Consider the following 21,969-nt stretch of genomic DNA (forward strand, 5'->3'; position numbering starts at 1 on the left):
GCAGCACACATGGTGATATTTCCCCCCCTTTGGCCTGGAACCTCCACAGTGGCCCTTTGACCTATAACATTCCTTCCTCTGCGCCGTGTTTTGGCAAGGTTAAATCCAGCTTCATCGATAAATACAAATGAATGTGGTCTTTCCAGTACTTCCACCTCCATTACTCTCTGAAAAACAGTAAGTGCACAGTTTTACTGTAGAAATGCTAGTGTTTTTTTTTTACTGTAAATATTTTGTATAGCTGTGTACGTAACCTCAGACGTCTTACCTGGACATAGTGGTATCTTTGCTCTTTTACCCGTTCACTGTTTCTCTCGAACGGTACAGTGTATAACTGTTTCATTGTAACTTGGTGTTTCTTTAGGACTCGAGCAATAGTTGTTGTGCTGACAGAATTAACATTTTCAAATATATCATTATCAGCCAGCACTCTATCTTGAATCTCCCGCAGTTTTATTGCATTGTTGACAACAACCATGTCAACAATAGCATTTTCCTGCGCATCTGAAAATATTTTTCCTCTTCCCCCTGTTGTGGGCAGCCTTTGGGTCCTGTTGTAAAAATATATTTTACAGTCAAACTTACTGTAATATATATCTGTGTAAATATTCTATAATTGCAATACAAAATAGATTCCTGTAATGTTTTCATTTACTGTAAGGATGTAACTCTCACCTGTTTGCATGATGGAAAATTCGCATTACAGATGCCACTGTGGATCTTTGCAGATTGGGTTGCACCCTCAACCCTGCCTCTCTCAATGAGAGACCATGGTTCACGACATGGTCTATAAGTGTAGCCCTTATTTCATCTGAAATAACAGCTCTTTGTCTTCTTTGTCTTCCTCCACGCATCCGCCCTCTCCCTGCCACCCTTCTCCCTCCACGAACCCATCTTTCTTGTTCCATTTCCAAAATGAGTCTTTCTGAGCTCTACCTATATATACTGTAATATGTGTGTGTGTTCACTAACAAGTCTAAAACAAGACACCTGCTTAGCCTTTCAGCTGAAATTGCAATCAGCAGTGTTTGAAAGGCACAAGACTGAAATCTATTCCGTTTTGAATGTGTGGTTCACAGTTTTGACAGCAGTGTGTTAGCATTTGAACAAAGTGCTGTAAATCCACAGTGTTGTGCAGGTTGTGGTTAAAGTCATGGGATAAGTGTGTAGAGTTTTGAAAACTGTGTTCAAGCAATGAAAAACGAACTAGAGTTTGGTCCACATGAACTGCTGTTGTGCAGACTGTAGTTAGAGTTTTGCACATGTGACTCCAGTTGTGTCCACTGTTGTTTAGCAATCAAAAAAAACTGTAATAGCCTGCTGTACGTCTGTCTGCTGCCTTCTCAAACACACAATCAGTAAAGAGGGGGGTAGTAAGAGGAGCACTGGGAGGCAGCACAGGAAGTGCTCCCAGTGCATGCTGTGTTAGTGTGTGTGAGTGTGTTTGTGTGTGTATGCGTGTACATGTGTACAAATTATCCCATCAGACCGCGGTGAGGCCTGTGTGTGTGTGTGTGTGTGTGTCCGTGCGTGCGTGTGTGTGTGTGTGTGTGTGTGTGCGTGCGTGCGTGCGTGTGTGTGTGTGTGTGTGTGTGTGTGTGTGTGTGTGTGTGTGTGTGTGTGTGTGTGTGTGTGTGTGTGTGTGTGTGTGTGTGTGTCCGTGCGTGCGTGCGTGCGTGTGTGTGTGAGTGTGTGTGTGATTGATGGACGAGTTGGAGACGTTGATAAAGAGACCAGCAGTTCTTTCTTGCTCCTGTACTGTTAAAGTCGCATCCATTTCATTAGTGTCAGGTTCGTCTGGTAAAACGCTGCTAAATCCTGCTCCCTGGACACCTTGGACTGAAGGTTACTCTAGGTCGGAGGAGTGTTTAAACAGGGCAGGAATGGAGCATGTGTGCTGATTCAAGAGAGTGCAACCCACTAAATGTACTGCTCCAATGTTTCCCTACCCAGGATCAAAGTGATATGCTCAGAAGACCCAAGTGTACGCATGGGGTGTGGGGACTGGTGGGTACATGCATGGGGTGTGGGGACTGGTGGGTACATGCATGGGGTGTGGGGACTGGTGGGTACATGCATGGGGTGTGGGGACTGGTGGGTACATGCATGGGGTGTGGGGACTGGTGGATACATGCATGGGGTGTGGGGACTGGTGGGTACATGCATGGGGTATGGGGACTGGTGGATACATGCATGGGGTGTGGGGACTGGTGGGTACATGCATGGGGTGTGGGGACTGGTGGGTACATGAATGCAATAGGTGTCAGTTTGTACAGTAGTTTCATGTTTCAAGGAATTCATTTTTTTTTTGAGATCATACCAGCTGGATTACAGATTCAGTTTCAGTCAGACACGTTTAGTGTTTCCAAATCCATGTCTGACATCTCTTTTCCTTCCAGAACTAGAACCAGAGGTGATGTTAGAAGGTAAAGAAATAAGCTCTGCTGTGTTCATTCAGACAGTTCTCATAGCCTGACTGCTAGTGGAGACAGACACACTGCATTCAACGGACCAAGAGCAACAATGCTGTTTGAGTGGTTCTGTATTGTGATTCAGCCTGCCTCCTCCACAGTAGCTAGTTGGAGTATGTGCTTGTGTACCAGTGGTGGGCTAGTGAATCAATGTCACTGCACTGACTGTCAGACGCTACTAGTGCCAGACATGTTCTTCCAGGAACTGGCCCGCCTGACCACATTTCTCTCTACTGTAGGCTACACATTTGGGACACAGAGGCTAAGTCCCAAATGGCACCACATTTCTTATGGTGGACTACTTTTGAGCCATAGGGCTCTGTTCTCATAGAGCCCTGGTCAAATGGATAAAGGGACTAGTGTGCTATTTATGGCTCATAAGGAACATTTCCCCTAGGCTAGCCCTCAAATCCTAATGGGGTGGAGAAGAGTTCACGGCCTGTAGACACGACCATGGAGGAAATATTCAGGACTGGACAGCCCATACAGTATATACATGGACAGTATCTGCGGGAATCATTTCCTGTGTTTTTGAAAAGGTAAAGATATCTTACCGTCTTAAAAGTATATGGTAAAAAATGTATATATTTATTTAAAAGATAATGGTAGTGGTAGCAGTTGTAGGAATAAACTAGAATTGGACACAAAGAAATACAAACACAACCCACATTTTTTTCTACAAATGAATCAAGCTGCACTCAATCCAAAACTGGATTTGGGAAAACAGGCTATGGGTACTGTGGAAGAAAATACAGCCTACTCACAGACAAATACGTTCCTTTTCAGAGCTTACAAAATACTGGCAGAGCCAGGGTTCCGTTCAGTACAATAGAACCAGTGGAGGCTGCTGGGGGGAGGACGACTCATAATAATGGCTGGAAAGGAGTCATTGGAATGGTATTAAACACATCAAATACTTGGTTTCCTCCCCTCAGCATCATCGACCGGATAGAATAGTGTGCAACATTGAATGAAACAGAAGCAGTGCTGTACTGAACGACCAAAACGTTGTGCTTATGGTGGTTCAGAGGGCAGTTACCCGTCTGCTCCCGCTCTTCCCCTCCCCTGGTGCTTGAGGGCGCCAGGCTGCCCTGCATCACGCACTCCTGTCATCCATTACACACACCTGCCTTACCTCGTCACGCGCATCAGCGATATTGGACTCACCTGGACCATCCCACATCAGGCCTCAGCTGGATCGTCAGTTCTTGTTCGCCCAGCAGGTTGTTTTTGTTTGTTTTTGGTTTTGTTGGTGACGTCGGGGTGGATTCCGCCACCGATGGATCCAGGGTTGCTTAAGCCAGCCCGTCAGGCTTTCACGCCCTGGCTGGCACAAGAGGTTTCCTTGCCTCGGTTGGCTCGGCGGCTTCTCATCCCACGTCACACTCCGCCAGATCTTCGGGCTCCCTCTCTGCAGCGGGATCGACAGGCGTCTTGCCTCGGCCGACTCGCCAGGCTCTCACGCTCCTGCTGGTTTGTTGGGCTTCCACGCCCCAACTGGCTTGCTCAGCGCCCATGTCTCGGCCGGTTTGCCCAGGTGGGGCCCCTAGAGTGTGGGGGGTACTGTCATGCCTGCTCCCGCTCTTCCCCCTGGCACTTGAGGGCATCACCCACTCCTATCATCCATTGCCCTGCATCACTCACTCCTATCATCCATTACGCACACCTGCCTTCCCTCGTCACACGCTTCAGTGATATTGGACTCACCTGGACTCACTAATCACCTGTAATTGCCTCCACTATATTTGTCAGTTCCCCAGCTCTGTCTCTTGCTTCTGCATTGATTGTTTTTTGTCTTTGTTTTCTTGTATGCTGACGCTGTTCCTGTCTCGTTCCATGTCCGTTCCTTATTAAATGTCTGACTCCCCGTACCTGCTTCGTCTCTCTAGCATCATCCATGTGACACTGCATGAGTTTTACGATTTCAGATGGTCACACCTATATTTGTCAGCCCACAACTTGCCACACCCACCAAATGGGAGCAAACGCACCTCAAAGACTGTTGAAGAATGGTGCGCACTGTTTTGGGGAAACGTGTAGTTCATTAAAAACTGTCATGCAACATAGCAAACGTTGAAGCAAATTGAACGCACCTCAGGTAGAAATGCCAAGTGCTACTCTGGACAAAATCATTGCCACAACAAGCAGGGGTGCACATGACCAACAAAGTAGTTGAAGCCCCCTTTTGCGAACCTAAGGGCATTAGAAACATCTAAAAGAAGCCTATCATCATCATAATACTATTCACAGACCATTCTCAATTAAACCAGTATACATTTTCAATAAACAATGTGATCAACTGACAAAATGACAGAAACCTCGGCAGGATACAGGCTACATACAAAGATCTGCTGGCACGCCTCGTATATAGCGTGGACATGCATGAGCGAAGCACCAACGAACAAACACAATGGAAGCACTCAAAATGCACAAATTGAAGAAAAATACATGAACTCGAATGACACAGAAGACTGGGGCTCTTGTTAACAATTCCATAGTCAAACACATGTTTAAAATCAGTAACAAGGTTTAGACACATAATTTAGCAGACAGTGAACAAGGGAGAGCATGCAGGGCTTAAATTTCAGCGGGAATGTGAGACAGGTCGCATTCATAGTGTTCTATGCCAAACTTTGCCCAATATGCTGCATTTGCTTTGTTAGACATACAGTAGAATACGTACTGCCACACAGGGATCCAATGGCATTTTTCTTAGTATTGTATTTGATCTCAGGGGAGATGGTAACAATTAGCGAGGCTTTTGGATCAGCTTGATTGATCAGTGAAAACCTGGATGTGGTGTCTGGTGTCCCTGACTCCTCCAGTAAGCCTGCTATATGCCCTCTTCTGGCTGTCTCCATCTGAAATCCATACAGGTCTGAGAGAGCCAATGCTCCATCATGAGGTATCCAAAGTGATAATAATAGGAGTAGTAACTGTTCTACCATGAAGCAATTTTCCACACCAAAATTGTTTTAGAATGAAATAGTTTGTATTTCAGTATTATGGTTTGTCATGAAGGACAACAATCCATTTAAACAACAACATGTTTTATTGACATTGACCTGTTCACTTTTAGCCCTCCTAATGGCTTTAGTGTTAATAATTAATAAACAAACGAAGCTATTGATCACACTGTGGCAAGCTAAAGCAAAGGCAGGGATGATGCATGACTGCAGGTGTTTATATTTTTGTAGTTAATAGCCGTGTAATTGGACAAATTAGTGTGCTCACTGATCAAATATGAGAGGAGACATCTTAAACAAGCCATTGTCTCTCAGGAAGCGACCGTTCTGAACTTGCCTAATGAACCAAAACAAAGCTAGGTCTATATAATATCATCCTTCTGTCTGGTGGTTACACATACTTCATATTTTCAGAGAGCTGGACATATGGTTCTCTTCTCAGGTCTCACTGACTCACTGACTAACAATATTCTGCTGTGTCAGATGATTTATTTGCCTTACAAAGGTATTCACACCCCTTGACTTTTTCCACATGTTGCTGTCTTACAGACAGAATTTTAAATGGATAACGCTGATATTTTCTCACACATCTACACACAATACCCCATCATGACAATGTGAAAACATGTTTCTAGAAATGGTAGCAAATTTATTGGAAATTAAATAAAGAGATATCTCATTTACATAAGTATTCACAGCCCTGTGTCAATACATGTTAGAATCACCTTTGGCAGCGATTACAGCTGTAAGACTTTCTGGGTAAATCTCTAAGAGCTTTGCACACCTAGATTGTACAATATTTGCCCATTATTGTTTTCAAAATTCTTCCAGCTCTGTCAAATTGGTTGTTGATCATTGCTAGACAACCATTTTCAAGTCTTGCCATAGACTTTCTAAACTGTAACTCTGCACCTTAGGAACATTCACTGTCTTATTGGTAAGTAACTCTCGTGTAGATTTGGCCTTGTTTATTAGGTTATTGTTCTGCTGAAAGGTTAATTAATCTCCCATTATCTGGTGGAAAGCAGACTGAACAAGGTTTTCCTCAATGATTTTGCCTGTGCTTAGCTCCATTCTGTTCATTTTTGTCCTGAAAAACTTCCCAGTCATTAACATGAATACCCATAACATGATGCAGCCCCCACTATGCTTGTAAATATGAACAGTGGTACTCAGTCATTTGCCCCAAACATAACACTTTGTATTCAGGACAAGAAGTGAATTGCTTTGCCACATTTTTTGCAGTATTACTTTAGTGCCTTGTTGCAAACCGGATGCATGTTTTGGATTTTTTAAATTCTGTACAGGCTTCCTTCTTTTCACTCTGTCATTTAGGTTAGTATTGTGGAGTAACTAGAATGTTGTTGATCCATCCTCAGTTTCGTCCTGTCACAGCCATTAAACTCTGTAACTGTTTTAAAGTCACCATTGGCCTCATGGTGAAATCCCTGAGTGGTTTCTTTCATCTCTGTTTACTGAGTCAGGAAGGACGTCTGTATCTTTATAGTGACTGGGTGTGTTGATACACCATCCAAAGTGTAATTAATAACGTAACCATGCTCAAAGGGACATTCAATGTCTGTTTTTTTAATATATATTTTTTAACTTATCTATCAATATGTGCCCTTCCTTGCGAGGCATTGTAAAACCTACCGGATCTTTATGGTTGAATCTGTGTTTGAAATTCACTGCTCAGCTGAGGGAGCTTACAAATCATTGTATGTGTGGGGTACAGAGATGAGGTAGACATTCAAAAATCACTTTAAATACTGTTGTCCATGCGACTTATGTGACTTTGTAAGCAAATTTCTAGTTCCTGAACTTATTTAGGCTTGCCGTCACAAAGGGCTTGAATACTTATTTAAGCTTTTCATTGACTCATTTGTAAAAATGTTGAAAATCAAAATTCAACTTTGATGTTATGAGGTATTATAGGATGCATTTCATCCATTTTAAATTCAGGCTGAAACACAACAAAATGTGGAAAAAGTTAAAGGATGTGACTGCTTTCTGATGACACTGTATGTATCTGGGTTGTAATGGAGATATGCACAAACTGAGACTGGTGGTGAGAGTATAATGTAAATAGCTAATTATTCATCTCTTATCTTCTTGATTTACTAGTGTATTTGCTGTTATAGTGATGTGTCCTCTCAGGTCAAAATATCTCTCTTATCACTTTCTCTCCAGGTTCTCCTGAACGTCTGGATCGACTGACACACACAATCATGGACAGATCACTGGACCTCTGAGTGCAATCTTCCTCTTTCTCCTCCTCCTTCCTCCTCCTCCTCTTCCTCCTCCTTCCTCCTCCTCCTCCTCTTCCTTCATCCTTTTACTCCTCCTCCTCTTCCCATTGAAGGTCCCACCTGGTTGCCAGAAAATCAGTGAGACAGAAAGACAGATCAACAAGAGGTTACAAAAAAACAGAGGTTCCAACAAACCCCTCTGGTCTTTTAATTCATTTGGTAACCATGACGCCCACTCTTTCCCCCTCCTTATATGGGCACCTGGTGAACCCCCAAGTCCCCCTGCCATCATCGTTGATGCTTCTGCTGCTGATACAACTGTTTAGTTGGTGCCCGGCTGCTCCCTCAGGGCCTGAGTCAGACACCTGCTCCACTCTGATTCAGAGCCGATTCTTCGGCCACTTCCTGTCCTCCTCCACTTTCCCCACGGCACCCTGCTCCTGGACCCTGCAGAACCCTGACCCGCGCCGCTACACCATCTTTATCAAGGTAACCAAACCTACCTCCACAACGGACTGCATTCCCCGGCAGCTCCGCACATTCCAGTTTGACTCGTTTCTGGAGACCACGCGCACCTACCTGGGCATGGAGAGTTTCGACGAGGTGGTCAAGCTGTGTGACTCTTCATCCCCTGTGGCCTTTCTGGAGGCTGGGAAACAGTTCCTACAAATGAGGAAAGGGCCGCCACGGGCCGGCATGGAGGTCACCACCCCTAACGCTAGCGAAGATGGGGAATTTAAGACAGAGTACCTGGTGGTGGGGAAGCGTAACCCCAGCATGGCAGCGTGTCAGATGCTGTGCCAGTGGCTGGAGGACTGCCTGGCATCCAGCACCTCTAACAGGCCCTGTGGCATCATGCAGACCCCCTGCCAGTGCTGGGAGCCTCCTCCTCCTCCACAGCTCAGCGAAGGAGATGGATGCTACAGGAATGGGTTCTACCTGGAGAACTGCCTACCCAGCTCCAATGAGAAGAGTGATACTGACAGCAACGGTGAGTGGAATAGTTCTCTGGTTTTAGTTATGGGCATTTTTGGAAAATGTTTTGGCCAACTTGTGATGCCGTTTTGTCTATTGGAGGAGAGCTTGTAGGCGAGGCTTGTGGCTCACTTGGTCATCTTGTCTGTAAAGCATGCCATTTCATGTTTAATGGGGGGCCTCTGTGGTCCAGATCCATCCATGAATGTGTAGGGAGCCTCGTACTCTAACCTGTCACAATACAATGAAACAGTTTTTTAAAAGGAAAGACAAGTAATTGACATAGCCACCTCCTGATTATTTCCGGACAATTTGAGGCAATTTTTGTTCAAATGACTATGCAGCATCCAGTAAAGTGCTCTGGCTAGGTCACAGAAAGCAGAAAGGCCGTGAAAGATCAGTAGAATGACAGCAGCTCAGAGACAGAACAGAGATGGTATAGGGTTTCAGCTGATGGGTTCTGAGCTGAATGACCTTGGCAGGAAGGCGCCGTGTCCCGTCCCTCTGTGGTTGGGGAGAGAGACACTGGATCGGCCTGAGGGAGGCTGGGACTGGGGAGGAGGATCTGGATGTGATATGGGATAGCTGCAGGAGGGAGATGGAGGGAGGTAGAGATGGGCAGGGAGAGATGGAGAGAGGGGGAACTGGGTGGAGAGAAAAGGGAGGCTGGGACTGGGGAGGAGGATCTGGGTGTGATATGGGATAGCTGCAGGAGGGAGATGGAGGGAGGTAGAGATGGGTAGGGAGAGATGGAGAGAGGGGGAACTGGGTGGAGAGAGAAGGGAGACTGGGACTGGATGAGGAATGTTTAATATGGGATAGCTGTAATGGCAGCTCAGAGTGGGGGAGTGTGTGTGTGTGTGTGTGTGTGTGTGTGTGTGTGTGTGTGTGTGTGTGTGTGTGTGTGTGTGTGTGTGTGTGTGTGTGTGTGTGTGTGTGTGTGTGTGTGTGTGTGTGTGTGTGTGTGTGTGTGGGGGCGGTACACAGGAGATGAGCTTTATATTATAGGGACTGTAGCTAGCTAGATCTCTGTGTATGGCTGCTCTGAGCAGAGGGTGATGCACAGGAGAGCAACTATAGGGGCTTGGATAAGGTTAAGGGTCTGTAGTTGGTTAGATGTGTGATGATGCTGTGTGATCCTGACTCTCCTCCCCAAGCTTGGACCTGACAGACAGGCTGATAACTGAGAGCTCCATCCCTGAGGGAGACTATGGCTACTGCCTGCCATCGGGTTGAACCATTGCTCTCCCCGCCCCCCTCTTCTCCTTCTCCATCCATCTTTCTCTTCTCCTCTCACTCTCTGCATCACTTTCTCTTATCAGCCTCTGGTCTCTTCTAGGGCCGGGACAATGCCAGTGTTGGATTCGACATTTTGAACATTGAGATATTAAAGACATGATAGATCAGACGCATAGTACATTAAGGAGTGAGATCTGTAGAAAGACAGAGTGGCTGTGGAATGTGCTGAGTGGACGGGAGGAGATCACAGGATTGCTATAGGGGAGACAGATGGACATCTGTGGATTAGGCGAAAGAGGGGTTGAGGTCAGGAGGTGAGGTCAGATCCCCTGAAGGGAGTAATAAGGGTTTACTGCCCTCTTCCTGTGGAACCATAAAATGTAAGGATTGGAGAGAAAGAGGAGTGTCTTAAGTGGGATGTACATATCTGTGATGGGAGAAATGTTGGGTTGTCTGAATTACAGCTGTACAGAACCTTTGGGAAGAATTAAACTTGGTTAAAGCTTCTAAAGTGTCCGTGAGTTATTTACTCTGAAAAATAAGAACCTAACACCAGTATCGCAATACATTAGTATGGTGGCAATAAAAAAAAAACACAAAGCAGATTTCACTTCTTAAGGACAACAGCCCTAATGTTGGAAACAAACCACATTGTGTTGTCATCCAGCGTCACATGCATTTCTTTTCCAAGGTACAGCGCACAATATTTTACATACAGCAGGTTTTTAAATGACTAAAGAGTTAGGTCTGCTTCATGTTTACATTTTTGCCATGGGAAAAAAATATCACGATACTGGTGTCATCACAACCCTAGTCTCTTCTTCTCAGAGCACCCAGCCCTCTCCCTCCCTCCGCATCTCTTCCCTCCATCTTCCCCTCCATCCATCCATCCTTCCTCTCTCTCTCTTCTCTATCACTTCAGCCTCTGGTCAAACCTCTCCCCATCCCTCCCTCAATCTCTCCCGCCCTCCCCCTCCCAGGCCTATAGGCTGATTCCAGGCTGATGGAGGAGACTCAGTCTAGCAGCCAGCCAAGCAGAGCTGATGTTGTGGGTAGTATCTCATGGCGTCTTCTACCCCTATCTCCTCTCCTCTCTCTGCAGCTAATGTTCACTGTCACCAAGGCTCTCCTCTCCTCTCCTCTCCTCTCCTCTCCTCTCTCCTCTCCTCTCCTCTCCTCTCTCTCCTCTCCTCTCCTCTCCTCTCCTCTCCTCTCCTCTCCTCTCCTCCTCTCCTCTCCTCTCCTCTCCTCTCCTCTCCTCTCCTCTCCACACTAGGCTAGTTATCTTTCTTATGTAATCCAGATCATGGGTGTGGTCTGGAGGTACATACAACACAGACTTGGCTGGGTACATCTAGAAAGAGGTGGATTCTTCATATTATTATTCTCTTCCTACTCTTTTTCTTTCTTTCTTTCTTTCTTTCTTTCTTTCTTTCTTTCTTTCTTTCTTTCTTTCTTTCTTTCTTTCTTTCTTTCTTTCTTTCTCTCTTTCTTTCTCTATCTATTTATGTATCTATCTCAGTCTCTCTTTCTCTCTTTCAGAATAGCAGGGCTCTGAGGTCAAAGTGAACTTTGATGATATTCCTACACCTCTCTGAGTGGCAATTGAACTCCCACTGACCATGGGGAGACAGTCAATGGATGGATGGGTAGGTTAGTTGAGGATGAATAGAGAGAAGAAAGGATAATGGATTCTGTGTGGGAATGGGCTGGGAGCCTGACAGGCTTGCTGTGCTGAGGAGGAGATGAGCGGAGAGGAGTATGAGATGAGATGACTGTTGAAGGGTTTGGGAAGTGAGCAGTTGAGACAGAGGCCTTCATGGCCCTGTCTGTCTCCGAGGCCTCACTCAGCACACTATTAATGGATCCCTGTCTATCTCACCCTCCGTCTTCCCTCCATCTCTCTCTGTGTCTCGCTCTTGCTCGCTCGCTCTCTCTATGGAGAGGAGAGGAGAGACGTCACTTCCACACTTCCTCCCGTCCACACATCCCTTTCCCATGGAGAGCAGATGGCTGGAGTAGTCAGTTAGAGGTCAGGCAGTTGGAGAGCAGATGGCTGGACTAGTCAGTTAGAGGTCAGGCAGTTGGAGAGCAGATGACTAGTCAGTTAGAGGTCAGGCAGTTGGAGAGCAGGCCAACACTGGTAGCATAGCGGAAGAGAAGGAAGTCGGCTTTAATTTGAATGCTGTGTGTGTGTGTGTGTGTGTGTGTGTGTGTGTGTGTGTGTGTGTGTGTGTGTGTGTGTGTGTGTGTGTGTGTGTGTGTGTGTGTGTGTGTTGCATGGTGGGAAGACAACATGGAGCAGGAGAGGATTAATTTCTCACTCAACAGGAGACAGTAGGGGAGGCAGTGACAAATTAAAGGAGGGATTTGAGAGACAAGGAGAGAAACAAAGAGAGATGGAGAAGAGGGAAAGATTGGTGTGGGGACATGAGATGGAGATAATGAGAGGATGGGAGAAAGACAGAAAATTGACAAAAATGAGAATGAGAAGCGGGGAGTAAGAGTAGTTCCAGGGGACTGGAAAGGATGGAGGAGATGGGAAAAGAGAGAGAGGAGAAAAATGTATTTGTGACTTGCACTTTTCTTTATGGTGGTCAGATGTTAGCAGAATGCTGACGTTAAGTAAGATGAATGTGTGTGGCAGTGTATGTCCCCGAGAGGACAGCCTCTTGCGCGCGCGCACGCACACACACACACACACACACACACACACACACACACACACACACACACACACACACACACACACACACACACACACACACACACACACACAGCTTAGCTGTGAGGTTGCTAAACTAAGGGATATCAAACCACTGCTCCCAGAGGAGAGGGGAGGAGAGTCTTATAGCAAGTGTAAAGCATGAATACCTCTTCCCACACACACTACACTACCTCTCTCTGTCTCTGTCTCTCTCCATCTCTCTCCACAGAAACACTCTCTCTCTCTTGTTGGGCAGATAGTTGCACACACTGGTCCCTCGTGACAGAGAGTGGGTGGCTGACAGAGTGCTGAGAGACGAGCTGAAGATTGTGGTGCCTGTGTGTGTGGATGTGTTTAACTATTCTTGTGGGACCAGAAGTCCCCACAAGAATAGTAAACACACAAACATTTGACCAACTGTGGACATTTTGTTAGTCCCCTCAAGGTTAATGCTATTTTTAGTAGGTTAATGGTCAAGGTTAGAATTAGTGTCAGGGTTATAATTATGTTAAGGGTTAGAGATAGGAACTAGGGGTAGTTTTAGGGATAGGAGCTAGGGTTAGTTTTAGGGTTAGGGTTAGGAGCTAGGGTTAGTTTTAGGGTTAGGGTTAGGAGCTAGGGTTAGTTTATGGTTAGAATTACGTTAAGGGTTAGAGATAGAGGCTATGGTTAGGTTTAGGGTTAGGGTTAGTTTTTGGGTTCAGGTTAGAATTAGTGTTAGGGTTAGATTTACGTTAAGGGTTAGAGATAGGAGCTAGGGTTAGATTTAGGGTTAGGGTTAGGAGCTAGAGTTAGTTTTAGGGTTAGGAGCTAGGGTTAGGTTTAGGTTTAGGGTTAGGATTGGGAGCTAGGGTTAGTTTTAGGGTTAGGGTCAGGAGCTAGGGTTAGGTTTAGGGTTAGGGTTAGGTTTTGGGGATAAGTTTAGAGTTAGGGTTAAGGTTAGGGTTAGGGTAAGAGTACAGGTTAGGGTTAGGTTTAGGGGTTAGGGAAAATATGATTTTATATGGGACTGAATTGTGTGTCTCCACAAGGTTAGCTGTGGGAGCTTATGTGTGTGTTTATGTGTGTGTGTGTGTGTATGTGTGTGTATGTTGTGCTCCCTGATGTTTGTGTGTGATATGTAGCCTAGTGTGTGTGTGTGTGTGTGATGTGTAGCCTAGTGTGTGTGTGTGTGTGATGTGTAGCCTAGTGTGTGTGTGTGTGTGTGTGTGTGTGTGTGTGTGTGTAGCCACCGGGTGTCTGTGTGGGTTGGAGCAGGCCAGACTGTGGAGTGGACAAGTACCATAGCTAACTCTGCAGAGAGAGTGTGACCGTCTTGCATAGGAAATCTACTATTGTCATATCTTATAGAGCCCTGCTGTTCTATACTCAAGTCCAAGTGTGGAAGCCCTTTTTAAAATATACCTTCATTGAAACACACATTTTCAAAATGAATCTTCCTTTCTTCCTATCTCTCCCTCTTCTGTCTGAGTAGTTGTTCTAGTGAACATGTTGATGGATGGTGTCCCTCTCTTCTATTAGTTAATATGTTTACTACATACTGCATTTGTCTTCCAGTAGTTAATATGTTTACTACATACTGCATTTGTCTTCTATTAGTTAATATGTTTACTACATACTGCATTTGTCTTCCAGTAGTTAATATGTTTACTACATACTGCATTTGTCTTCTATTAGTTAATATGTTTACTACATGCTGCATTTGTCTTCTATTAGTTAATATGTTTACTATTGAAGAGTGACAACATCTGGTTCAGAAGTGCTGACTGTCCAGTCTGCCATTCAGCTACTATAGAAGAGTTCTTGTGAAGTGAAGCATGTTTGTCTGTGACCTCAAACGTTCCGTTCCATTTAGCCCAACATGTTTGTTTTGTTTTAGACGACGCTAGCTGCAGCTGAGAGTGTGGACTGTACACTGTGGGTGTAGGCCTACTGGGCATGTTCTGTAGTTGTCCGATGCCTATGTCTGGCATATTGGACATTGCCTTTGTGTGTTTGTTAAATTATTAGAGATTTAGTGTCTCCTCTCCTCCTCTCCCCTGCTCCCTCCTCTCCCCTCCTATCCTCCTATCCTCTCCTCTCCTCTCCTCTCCTCTCCTCTCCTCTCCTCTCCTCTCTCTCCTCTCCTCTCCTCTCCTCCTCCCTCTCCTCTCCTCTCCTCTCCTCTCTCCTCTCCTCTCCTCTCCTCTCCTCTCCTCTCCTCTCCTCTCCTCTCCTCTCCTCTCCTCTCCTCCTCCCCCTGCTCTCCTCCTCTCCCCTCCTATCCTCCTCTCCTCTCCTCTCCTCCCTCTCCTCTCCTCTCCTCTCCTCTCTCCTCTCTCCTCTCCTCTCCTCTCCTCTCCTCTCCTCTCCTCTCCTCTCCCTCTCCTCTCCTCTCCTCTCCTCTCCTCTCCTCTCCCTCTCCTCTCCTCTCCTCTCCTCTCCTCTCCTCTCCTCTCCTCTCTCTCTCCTCTCCTCTCCTCTCCTCTCACAGTTCCCTGCCAACAGATCCACTATCTCAGGTCCCTCTAAGGCTTTATTAAAAATGTATATTTTAATTAAGCATCAGCTGTTGCTACATCCATTTAATGATACATTAATGATCTGTACCCACTGATTATACAATAATATAACTTATAAATGCCTCATGAGCTTAGTTCAACTGTTGTACCCCATCAGAACCCCAAAATACAAGCTTGTTTTATTCCAATATTTGTAAACAAAGTAAATGTAAACACACACTGTATAGACTTAAAACATGGTTAAACTATCATTTTGATATAATGGATGGTCAGTCCTTGCATCCATAGCTCTGTCTATTTTAGAGTGGTTACATTTCTCCAGGCCCATCCCTCAGCTTTTCACCGAAACAGGGGCAGGGAGGTGGCTTTGTTATTGTTTCTTTTGCTGATTTCTGCTTTAATGTGTGAAGATAGAAGATCAGCTCCAGTTTTTGTCTGGAGAGCATACGGACGTGTGTGTGCCTGTCTGCACAGTTACTGTGCGTAATTGTTACTTGTGTAACTGTGTGGTTAATGGTTAGTATTGGACTGTGTGTGCATGTGTATCTGTGTGCAGGTGTGTCTGTGTGCATGTGTGCGTGTGTGTGCATGTGTGTGCATGTGTGTCTGTGTGCATGTGTGCGTGTGTGTGCATGTGTGCGTGCGTGTCTGTGTGCATGTGTGCGTGTGTGTGCATGTGGGTCTGTGTGCATTTGTGTGTGTGTGTGCATGTGTGCGTGCGTGTCTGTGTGCATGTGTGCGTGTGTGTGCATGTGGGTCTGTGTGCATGTGTGTGCATGTGTGTCTGTGTGCATGTGTGCGTGTGTGTGCATGTGTGCGTGCGTGTCTGTAAGCATGTGTGTGTGTGTGCATGTGTGTCTGTGTGCATGTGTGCGTGCGTGTCTGTGTGCATGTGTGTGTGTGTGTGCATGTGTGTCTGTGTGCATGTGTGCATGTGTGTCTGTGTGCATGTGTGTGTGTGTGTGCATGTGTGTCTGTGTGCATGTGTGCGTGCGTGCAACCTATTGCACTGCTCCAGGAATTCCTTGTTGCTCTGACAGGCAGCTCGTCACTGCTCGCAGTCGATGCACCTCTCTCTCTCCTTGTCTTTCACTCTGTCACACCTCCGCCTTTCTCTCCCTCGCTATCTCCTTCTCTCTCTCTCTCCCTCTCTATCTCCTTCTCTATCTCTCTCCCTCTATATCTCCTTCTCTCCCTCTCTATCTCCTTCTCTCTTTCTCTCCCTCTATCTCCTTCTCTCTCTCTCTCCCTCTCTATCTCCTCTCTCTCTCTCCCTCTCTATCTCCTTCTCTCTCCCTCTCTATCTCCTTCTCTCTCTCTCCTTCATACTCTTGGAAATTCTTCCTGATCTGTAGTCTTTCACTTTCTTAATTTCATTGGTTCATCCTGTCAGTGCTGTTGGTCTGTGTCCCTCTGTGTGGGTGTGTATGTGTGTATGTATGTGCATGTGTGGTGTGTGTGTGTTCTCTCCCTAAAGCATTCATTCTGAGGCTCTCAGTCTTCCTTCAGATTTGATGAGAGGGAGAATGAAGATGAATGTCCTCTGATCAGGCAGCAGTGTACAGTTTACTGCCGCCGTGCGCCAAAGGCACTGCAAAATGTCATTGTGTGTGTGTGCCTTTGTCTCTCAATGTGTGTCTTCATAAAGGTTTGTGTGTGTACGCCTGGGTGCCTATGTGTGTCTGCTAAGAGAGTGTGCTAGTGCGTGTGTGTGTTTGTGTGTGAGAGTGTTTGTCTCTGTGCCCTTGTTAAGGATGAGGCAGCAGCTCAGTGGGATGTACTGGCTTTTTTTCTCTCTCCTCGTTGGTGATATACCCAGGAATGACACACAGGGGTGGTATGCTGTCACAGCACCCGCCTCCTACACACACACACACACACACACACACACACACACACACACACACACACACACACACACACACACACACACACACACACACACACACACACACACACACACACACACACACACACACACACACACACATACACTCTGTCTGGTCAGAGCCTGACAGGCCCAGGAGAAGAGCTCATTAGCACAGACATGTCACGTGTGCTCTTTCAAACCACAGCAGACCCACACACAAACCCACAACCACACACACACACACACAGGCTCCAGGGCCCCCTATCTCTAGCCCACCACTCAGGCAGGGGGAGATGGGACCTGAGGTTTGCCCTGACCCCCCTTCCCTCCACATCCACCTCCTCCTTCTCTTTCTCTATCCCTCCGTCCCTCTCTTTCTCTGTGAGTCACAATGCCATCCCACGCTGTGTGGGGAGAGAAGGGCTTCAGATGTATGAGAGTATTACAGAGCGTGGTGAGAGTCTACCACAGTGCACTCTGTGCTAGGAGTGTGTGTGTATGTGTGTGTGCATTTGTACGTGTGTATGTGTGTGTGTTTCTCTCACTCTCTACACGTCCTACAGGGCAGGGGTCCAGTAGTAGCTGTCCTTGGTTTTTAAATCGGTAACCATTCCTTTAGAACATGTAAATGAAGCAGTGTGTTGTAATGTCCTTGGTTTTTTAAATAAGCAACCATGTCTTACATGTAAATGAAGCAGTGTGTTGTAGTGTCCTTGGTTGGTGACTGTGAGACAGTAGGAGGGAGAATGACGACAGTGACACTTTCATTAGAAGAGGTACCTGGTAGGCTCCAGAACGAGTTAGAGAGACCGGAGGAGGATGAGGAGAAGAGGAGGAGGAAAGACGATTTCAGTGGTGGGGATTGTTTTAAGTCCCTCTAACTCTGCACACGACACATACACACATGCACAAGCACACACCCACACACACTCACACACACTGCCCAGGAGGGAAATGGAGGGAGGTGAGGGGGTGGGCAATTTACTCACCATGGAGGAAATAGATACAGAGGCCCTGGCCGTAACCATAGGAACACATTAGCCTGACACCTTGCACATCGAGGACGGCTTGTAAGTAACAACCTGTAAACAACCTCCAGCTGGAGTCAAACTGTTTCTCTTTTATTGAGTTAAGGTCAAATCATCTGCTGCTTTTCTCGCTTTCCAACATTTCTCATCTCAGACACAAACAAGATGAAAACAAACGTTGTCTGGATGAATTCAGAACCAAAGAAAATGTATTGTTTTCAAAACTAAAGTGTTTATTTTTAACAGACAAACAGGTCTGTGGGTGTGTGCGTGCATGTACGTATGTGCATGTGTGTGTGTGTGTCTGTGTGCATGCGTGTGTGTGTCCTTGCGTATTCGTGCTCCTATATTTTCGCCCACAACGATTTGCTAGTCCCTTATCAGAGCAGGTGTTTCTGCTTGAAGATGGATGTGTCTGGAGAAAATAAGAAAAGCCTGGTTACTTCTCCAACTCCCTCTCTCTCCGTCTCCCTGTCTCCCTGTCTGTCTGATAGAGAAAGTAGAATAGCCTCCATTTGATCCCTACCAGTCAAAGGACCTTTTGAGCTTTTTCTTATCACACCCTCTGAAGTGAAGCATCCATCTTCCGAATTGAAATGTCTGCCTGACTGACCTGCACCTGAGAGCATACAGCCCCTCCACCTGATAAGTATTTATAGACAATAGGTCCATTCAGCCGGACTAATGGGAAGGATAAGGCTGGAGCTGGGCTCACAGGTTATGTTAAAGGAATGTTGATTAAAGGGATGTTGTGGTTTAAAGGGATGTGTTACATTGATGGTTAGAGGAGGTTCTGTTTTGTGTTGTAGATGTTGGAGCTGGTAACTGTTAGGGTGTGGCATGGAGAGGCAGATGTTGGGGTAAATTCCATTTATATTCAGTGAATTATTCAGGAAATGAATTAAAATTCCAATTTGAAAATGAAAATAAATATTTATTTTCAATTAGAATTTTTCCATTGTTGAATATGAATTTCAATTCCTTTCCTGAACAGAAAAGCGATTCCAAATGTGGTTGTTTACTACAGTATGTTGGTTAAAGTTATCAGGGGTATAGGACAAAGTAAGTTGGAACGGAAGCACATGAGGGTTAGAGGGGACAGGGGGTCAATGCCACCATTGACCTAGTAGGGGTTAAGGTTGGCAGCTGGAACTGATGGATAGGGGGTTAGATAGGGTAGGGGGTAATGACATCAGAGAGTTGAGGATGGAAACTGAACGATAGGGGGTTAGATAGGGTAGGGGGTAATGACACCAGAGGGCTGAGGATGGAAACTGAACGATAGGGGGTTAGATAGGGTAGGGGGTAATGACATCAGAGGGTTGAGGATGGGACCTAATGGATAGGGGGTTAGATAGGGTATGGTGTAATGACATCAGAGAGTTGAGGATGGAAACTGATGGATAGGGGGTTAGATAGGGTAGGGGGTAATGACATCAGAGAGTTGAGGATGGAAACTGAACGATAGGGGGTTAGATAGGGTAGGGGGTAATGACATCAGAGGGTTGAGGATGGGACCTAATGGATAGGGGGTTAGATAGGGTAGGGTAGGGGGGTAATGACATCAGAGGGTTGAGGATGGAAACTGAACGATGGGGGTTAGATAGGGTAGGGGGTAATGACACCAGAGGGTTGAGGATGTGAACTGAAGGATAGGGGATTAGATAGGGTAGGGTAGGGGTAATGACATCAGAGTGTTGAGGATGGAAACTGAAGGATAGGGGGTTAGATAGGGTAGGGGGTAATGACACCAGGGGGTTGAGGATGTGAACTGAAGGATAGGGGTTAGATAGGGTAGGGGGTAATGACAACAGAGAGTTGAGGATGGGACCTAATGGATAGGGGGTTAGATAGGGTAGGGGGTAATGACACCAGAGGGTTGAGGATGTGAACTGAAGGATAGGGGTTAGATAGGGTAGGGGGTAATGACAACAGAGAGTTGAGGATGAGACCTAATGGATAGGGGGTTAGTTTAGGGTAGGGGGTAATGACACCAGAGGGTTGAGGATGTGAACTGAAGGATAGGGGGTTAGATAGGGAAGGGGGTAATGACAACAGAGGGTTGAGGATGTGAACTGAAGGATAGGGGGTTAGATAGGGTAGGGGGTAATGACACCAGAGGGTTGAGGATGTGAACTGAAGGATAGGGGGTTAGATAGGGTAGGGGGTAATGACAACAGAGAGTTGAGGATGGGACCTAATGGATATGGGGTTAGAAAGGGTAGGGGGTAATGACAACAGAGGGTTGAGGATGTGAACTGAAGGATAGGGGGTTAGATAGGGTAGGGGGTAATGACAACAGAGGGTTGACGATGGGAACTGAAGTGCATGGAGTATAATGTCACCACCAAACTGGTAAGGGTGTTGATGTTGTGCTGGGAGGTTTGAAGTTGGAACTGAAGACTAAGAATTTTAGATGGGGTTAGAGGGAATAGGCGGTAATGTCACCATAGACCGGGTAGGGCTGTTGATATAGTTCTGGGAGGACACCTGAGTTTAAGCTTCCTGGCCCCAGAGGGAGAGGAGGGGGGGAGAGGGATCGATAGGATGGGATTGTGTGAGTGCTGCTGTTCAAATATTTATCCAGAGCAGGATACTGAATGACTGACTGTAGGCACTGGATTATACCTGCTGGATGCAGCCTATAGCACTGTCTGAATGAACACAAAAAGATGGAGAGGGAATTAGAGAGTGAGAGAAAGAGGGATGGAGAGAGGGTGAAGGAGAGGGTAGGAAAAAGGGAAAGAGAAGTAGAGAGATATAGAGTAGAAGAAAAGATGAGAGAGAGAGGGAGGAGAGAGCGAGAACGACGGAGAATGACAAATTATAATATTGTGAAGTATCATTGACCTTTACTTAATTGATGAGAAAAGTGTGTTATTTACATGTGGTCGGGGTAATTACTTTTTTAAAGGAAAATACACGGGTTGTTCTATCTCTTAAAACCTCTTAGGGATAGGCGGGACGCAAATGTCTCAACTGGCCAATTGCCAGATTCAAATAAAATGCTATACAATTCAAACTTTCATTAAATCACACATGTAAGATACTCAATTAAAGCTACACTTGTTGTGAATCCAGCCAACATGTCAGATTTTAAAAATGCTTTTTGGCGAAAGCATAAGAAGCTATTATCTGATAGCCTGCACCATCTGCACCAGCAGTGAACAAAGGAGCTAGCATATTTCAACCCTGCAGGCGCAACACAAAACGCTGAAATAAAATATAAAACATGCATTACCTTTGACGAGCTTCTTTTGTTGGCATTCCAATATGTCCCATAAACATCACAATTGGTCCTTTTGTTCGATTAATTCCATCCATATTTATCCAAAATGTCCATTTATAAAGCGCATTTGATCCAGAAAAAAACGCTTACAAAAACACAATGTCACTACAAAATATTTCAAAAGTTGCCTATAAACTTTGCCAAAATATTTCAAACTACTTTTGTAATATAACATTAGGTATTTTTTAACGTTAATAATTTATCAAATTGTAGACGGAGCAATCTGTATTCAATACAGGAAAGAAAACAAACTAGCGCTGCTTTTCACGTCTTGCGCAACTCACAAAAGTGTCCCCAGTCCGAGTTGGCCTTCTTCTTCATTGCACAAAGGAATAACCTCAACCAAATTCCAAAGACTGGTGACATCCAGTGGAAGCGGTAAGAACTGAGAATAGGTTCCTATGAAATATGCCATGGCAAAGACAATTCAGGGAACATAGAGGAAAAAAGAAAATCTGAACAGTTAGTCCTCAGGGTTTTGCCTGTTACATAAATTCTGTTATACTCACAGACATGATTCAAAATCAAATCAAATCAAATCAAATTTTATTTGTCACATACACATGGTTAGCAGATGTTAATGTGAGTGTAGCGAAATGCTTGTGCTTCTAGTTCCGACAATGCAGTAATAACCAACCAAGTAATCTAACTAACAATTCCAAAACTACTGTCTT

General features: G+C 45.5%; 1 protein-coding gene across 1 annotated transcript in view; it reads left to right on the forward strand.

Annotated features, from left to right (window-relative positions):
- The window catches only part of LOC112222518 (adhesion G protein-coupled receptor B1-like), a 76,323-nt gene that overhangs the window by 28,954 nt on the left and 25,400 nt on the right, over positions 1-21,969 (forward strand). The window contains exon 3 of the mRNA XM_042304403.1: positions 7,628-8,677. Within this exon, the coding sequence (XP_042160337.1) occupies positions 7,912-8,677 (766 nt within the window). The 5' untranslated portion in view covers positions 7,628-7,911. The remainder of the gene's footprint in view (positions 1-7,627; positions 8,678-21,969) is intronic.

The sequence above is a fragment of the Oncorhynchus tshawytscha genome, linkage group LG23 (assembly GCF_018296145.1).
Source record: "Oncorhynchus tshawytscha isolate Ot180627B linkage group LG23, Otsh_v2.0, whole genome shotgun sequence".
Lineage (NCBI taxonomy): Eukaryota > Metazoa > Chordata > Actinopteri > Salmoniformes > Salmonidae > Oncorhynchus > Oncorhynchus tshawytscha.